At 38.7% G+C, this 6,129-nt stretch overlaps 1 protein-coding gene across 1 annotated transcript; it reads left to right on the top strand.

The window, feature by feature from the left end:
• The first annotated feature begins 255 nt into the window (after positions 1–255).
• Positions 256–883, top strand: LOC149538409 (tRNA (guanine-N(7)-)-methyltransferase-like). The gene is made up of 2 exons (XM_089802464.1): positions 256–651; positions 833–883. The coding sequence occupies exons 1-2, from the start codon at positions 256–258 to the stop codon at positions 881–883; spliced, it is 447 nt and encodes a 148-aa protein (XP_089658590.1).
• The last annotated feature ends 5,246 nt before the right edge of the window (positions 884–6,129 follow it).

The raw sequence follows: 6,129 nt of genomic DNA, 5'->3' as shown, positions 1-6,129 counted from the left end.
GTAAGGTTAATAATGGACTATGTCCCTAATTTTCCCCCTTTCTAAAATTCAAAACCCCCATTTTGTCAAATTTGTCCATTGAGCGAGACCATGACTACACAAGGGTTGCAAAGATCTTGAAGAAATATGACAAGACAATGGGAGGCGTGTTATGGTAGCCATTCATCTAGGAGGTTTTGCAACAGCCATTATTCACCACAGAGCTTCTCTCCAATCTCGTCAAGAAATGTGAAGAAAAACCCTCGAATTTGAGCAATGTCGAATGCTAGAGAGCATTGCGCATCCGTGAAGCATCCAAGGAAGCATTTTTACAGAGCGCGAGCTCAGAACAATACTCTCAGTGATTTGCACTTTCCTCTACCTCTCTGTCTGGCTCAATTTGATTATGCCAACCATTTCCCTTCATATTTCTCCGAAAAACATCTCCAAGAAAAAAAATCTCCAGTGCCTAGCCCTAATGGCAAAGCTCAAGTAGAACATGAAGTCTCGAACTCTAAGGATTTGAAACCAGCGAACGCATGTTCTACCTCAACTGGTCAAGAAAAGAAAATTCAGTTTGCAGATATTGGCTGCAGCTTTGGTGGGCTTCTGGTGCAGCTTTTATCCATTTTCCCATCCACCCTGATGATAGGCATGGAGCTCCATGACAAGGTAAGTGAGTATGTTAAAGAAAGAATCTTGGCTTTGCGAAAAATGAATCCGGGCCATTATGATAATATTTCTATAGTGTCCCTACTAAGTTTTTTTCCAGAGCATATAAAAAGGAAAAAGGAGGAGAAAGAAGCAGCAAAAACTTTTCCATACCTTGGGTGCTCGATTTGGCGATTCGAAGGTAGTGATAATTCTCGGCGGCAACGGAGCTCGATTCGGCGGCAACAGATAATGAGCAATGCGCCTCTTTTTTTTTGCCTTATAGCCCGATGACATTGCAATTGTGATGTCGTCGGGCTATAAGGAAAAAAGAAAAGCCAAATGCAAATTGACGTTGCAAAACACTCCCAAATCTATTAGTGCTCTCTCTTAAGTGTACAAAAGTTACAATGCCTAATGGCTTTGTGAAAATGTCTACTAGCTACTACTCAAACTTGCAAAATTCCATCTTGATATCCTCATTCTCCACCAACTCTCTGATGAAGTGATATCTAATCTCAATATGCTTACTTCTCCCATGGAAGACTGGATTCTTGGACAATGCAATTGATGAGATGTTGTCACAATAAATTGTGGTTCCATCCTCTTGCCTTTCATTCAAATTTGTCAAGATCCTCCTTAGCCAAATTTCTTGACATGCTGCTACATTTCCTACTATGTATTCAACCTCTATTGTAGATTGAGCAACAATTGGTTGCTTCTTGGATGCCCATGAAATTGCACCCGATCCCATATGAAACATGTATCTAGAAGTGCTCTTCCTATCATCTAAACTTCTAGCCCAATCACTATTTGTGTAACCAACCAACTTGAAATCATCATTTGTAGTATACAAAATTCCAAATCCCTTGGTACCTTTCACATACCTTAGGATCCTTTTTCTTTCTTGCTAATGGGAATCCTTTGGTGTTTCCATAAATCTAGAAATCAGACTTACTACATGCATTAGGTCTAGCTGAGTTGCAGTCAAATATATTAGACTTCCAACCATACTCTTGTATAATATTGGATCTACTCTCTTGCTAGAGTCTTTCTTGCTCAACTTCAGACCTACTGCTATTGGTGTGGGGGCTGCCTTACTGTTCTGCATTTTGAATCTCTCCAAGATCTGACCTGCACATTTTTATTGAGAGATGAATATGGCATCATGCATTTGTTTTACTTCTATGCCTAGAAAGTACTTCACGAGACCTAGGTCTATCATTTCAAATTCACTTTTCGTGGCCTCTATAAAATCACCAATTAGAGCCTTGTCATTTCAGTAAAAATTAAGTCATCTACATACAAGACAACAATCAATACATTACCATCTCCTACCTTGATGTAAAAAGTGAGCTCGCCATTGATTTTGCTAAAGCCATTGCTCATCAAATATGAGTCAATCCTACTGTACCATGCCTGTGGAACTTGCTTGAGCCCATAAAGAGCTCTCTTCAACCTATATACTTTGTTCTTTTCACCTGCAACTTCATAACCAGGTGGCTACTCCACATACACTTCTTCTTTCAATACACCATTAAGGAAGGTAGACTTCACATCCATTTGGAATACCTTCCACTTGTGCTAAGTTGCAATTGCTATGATAGCATGCATGGTTTCCATTCTTGCAACTGGGGCATAGGTCTCATCATAATCTCTTCCATACTACTGTTTATAGCCCTTAACTACCAACCTTGCCTTATGCTTATCAATCTTGCCTTCAACATTGCATTTGGTCTTGTAGACCCATTTCACTCCAATCACATGCTTCTTGGGAGGAAATTCAGTTAACTCCTATGCCTCATTTCTTTCTATAGCATCTATTTCCTCATCCATGGCCTTACACAATTTCTTCTCTTTGATTGCTTCTTCAAAATATATTGGATCTCTATGAGAAAATAATGCACAATTAACACTCTCATCATAATCTTCATACCTTTCATGTTTTTATATCTCCTTAAGACTCTTGGTCTTTCTTGGTAATAGGGAGTAGAGCGTGGGATCAGAATCTTCACTGCTACTACTTTGCCGACTAACTCGGTCTTTACTGGTACTTAGCACTGACACTCGGTCATGCCTAGAGGAGCTCAGCAATGTTTGAATCTACTTGCCTTTTCTTCTACTTACTCCTTCTTGTTGTTCATCAGCATCTTCTTCACTCATAATTGGCACTTTACTAGAAGTTCTTGGTGACTCATTAATTGAACCATACCAAGACTGATTTTCAAGAAATTCCACATCTCTTGAAAGAGTCATCTTGTTGTTCAATGGGTCATACAATCTGTATCCCTTTGATTTAGAGTTGTGCCCTGTGAAGATGCACTTCACACCTTTGTCATCCAATTTTTGCCTTTTCTCTTTAGGCACATATGCATATGCAACACATCCAAACACCCTTAGGTGTTCAACTGTCCATCTTCCTCGTGACCATGCTTCTATTGGAATTTTATCACAAACTGCCTTTGTAGGACACCTATTAATTAGGTAAATTGCTATTCCCACAACCTCTCCGCAAAATTAGTTGGGAGACCTTTCTCTTTCATCATGCTCCTTGCCATTTCAACAATGGTCCTATTCTTTCTTTCAGCCACTCCATTCTGCTATGGTGTATAGTTGACTGTGAGCTCTTTCTTTATGCCATGTTTCCTGCAAAAGTTTACAAAAGAATTGGAGGTATACTCCCCTCCTCTATCTAACCTTAGGACCTTGATATAGCGTCCACATTCTTTCAGCCTGGGCTTTAAATTCTACAAATTTATCAAATGCTTCAGATTTATTCTTTAAGAAATACACCCATGTCCTATGACTTAAATCATCAATGAATGTCATGAAATAAGTACTCCCCCCAATTGAAGTAACTTGCATAGGACCAACTAGGTTAGTATGCACTAACTCTAATGGAAATCTAGCCCTTGTAGAGTTTCCATAATTAAAAGGAAGCCTATGTTGCTTACCCAAAATACAAGCCTCACACTTGTCACATGAATTTCCTATACGTGGCAAACCTTCTACCATTCTTTTATTTGATAACAAATTTAAACTAGCATAGCCAAGATGACCATACCTGAGGTGCCACAAGCATGAAGGGTCTTTAATCACACTCCTTAGAGCTGATTGTGTGTGAGGTGCAACACAAACTTGAGATGAGAAACATGTCTCAATCCTCAAGGGAAACATTCTATTCTTGGTTATTTGAATTGTTGCGAGTAAATTCTTGCTCCCATCCTTTTCATGAATGACACACGTGTCATTCTCCATCAGCACTTTGTATCCATTTTGAATGAGCTGACCAATTCTCATCAAATTGTGCTTCATACCAGGGGTGAAATACACATTTTGTATTTCTCTTTTCTCACCTGTCTTGGTGTGGACCATAATAGATCCTTTGCCCACAACTGGTAGGGTTCCATTGTTACCCATTTTAATTTCTGATTTAAAACTCTTGTCAATTAATGAAAATAAGGTTTCATTGCCACTCATGTGGTTGCTACATCCATTGTCTAGGTACCAAACCTTAGGGCTTCCTTCTTCACCAACATTACACATGATGAAAGCAACAACATTGGGTCCACTTCCCATGTTCACATCAGCCACATTTTCTTGTCCTAACTGATCATTCTACTTCTTCCAGCATTCATTTGCATAATGCCCATATTTATGATAGTAGTAGCATTCTACATTACTCTTATTTAAGTTGTAGTTTTTCTCACCTCCTCTTGAAGTATTTTGTGAGCTACTTGCTCCATCTACTCTTCCTAATCTTTCTACTGCAATATTTCTTTGTCCTCCATTTCCTTGACCTCTACCTTTGGATTTCTTGCCTGAGCCATTTCTTCCTCTCCCCCTTCCTCTTGGATTTGACTGAGCCTTGAATGCTTTCTCTTGGGAAGTAGAAGATGTAGATCTATTGATCCAATGCTCATGGGTTTGAAGAGAACCCATCAACTCATCCATTGTCAAAACAGTGAGGTCTTTTGCCTCTTCTATGGTCATGACCAAATTGTCATATTTATGAGGTAAATTCCTCAATATCTTCTCCACTATCCTCTGCTCTTGATAGTCTTCTCTATTTGACTTTAGTTGATTATTTACATTGGAGGTCCTTGAACTACTGAAGTCTACAACTGATTCATTTTCCTTCATTTGAAGGTTCTCAAATTCCCTCCTTATATTCTGTAGTTTTACTGTGCAAACTTTATCAGTCCCTTAGAAGTTTTTCTCAAGGATATCCCATGCTTCCTTTGCATAATTTTCTACTGCAATCTTTGGGAATACTATCTCTATCATTGCTGCTTCAATAAGACTTAATGCATTTGCATCTTTCCTCCTTGACTCTTTCAAATGAGTCTTTTGTGCATTTGTGAGGGCAACATACTAAGTTGGATCAATCACATCATTAAATCCATTAACAACAAACTCCTACAAATCATTTGCAACCATAATGGTTTTCATCTTCTTTGCCCATGTATCATAATTTTTCCCATTGAAGGGTGGTGGCTGCTGCCATATCTTTCCTGCATCTCCTGCCATGTCAATTAACCCAAGAAAACAAATGCCCTAACTCACTATGGATGTGGGGCCTCAAAGCTCTGATACAATGTGAGAAATATCAATTAAAATTTAAACTCACAACCCTAAACCTAAAAATCTTACTCGACACAAAATTTTCTCAATGCATGAAGGTGATGAGTGCCAGTTTTACTCGACACATGAAGGTGTCGAGTGCTAGTTATGCTCGACACTTGCTTGACACTTGAAGGTGCTGAGTGATAGGGAACAACTGCTGAGTGAGCTTAGCACACAAAGGAAAAATTTAGTAGATGCTGAGTTAGCTCGGCACTCAAAGAAGATAATGGATGCCGAGTAAGGTCGGCTCTAACTAATAAAATTTATAACTTAGAAATAGTCTAACATGAATGCTTTCATGATTAAAACCAGAGAGTCAAGCTTTAACCTTTCAACAAAGTTTCCAAATACAATGAATAGAACAGGAAGAACAATAGATTCAAGTATGCCTTCTTTCTTTTCTATTCAACTAAGATTTAAACTATTATAAAATCTGGGAGCATTCGGCTTCATCCAGAAAACCCTAAAATAACCCTAAACTGATTATGCTTCAAAAACTTCAAAATTTTTTTAAACTTGCAGCTCTAGTGGCTGCATATAATGGTTCCTAGAGCAATCACTGCTTCAATAGATTATAGAGTGAGTAGGGGAAACACGTGCAACTGTAGGCACAAACTTCTTTCCTTCTTCCTTCTCTGCTCAGCTCTGCAACTTCTCTCTGATCTGCTTGATCTACAAACTCTACTAAATGAATGTAGAAACATTCCTTTTTGTCACATTCTTCCTTTCCCTCTCAACATTCAAATTTCAAAACTTGCCTACCAAAAATAAATGCCTGCCGATCATGGATGTCTATGGTGACCTGATAGGGTAGATGGGTCTGGGGCTCGAGGACAACCTGCAAGCATTTGACATTTAATTTTCAACATCTAT

Source organism: Cupressus sempervirens, chromosome 9, assembly GCF_028749045.1.
Source record: "Cupressus sempervirens isolate cs-2001-9-10 chromosome 9, ASM2874904v1, whole genome shotgun sequence".
Taxonomy (NCBI): domain Eukaryota; kingdom Viridiplantae; phylum Streptophyta; class Pinopsida; order Cupressales; family Cupressaceae; genus Cupressus; species Cupressus sempervirens.
Note: the sequence above shows the minus strand (reverse complement) of the source record. Positions and strands in the feature narration are given on the sequence as shown.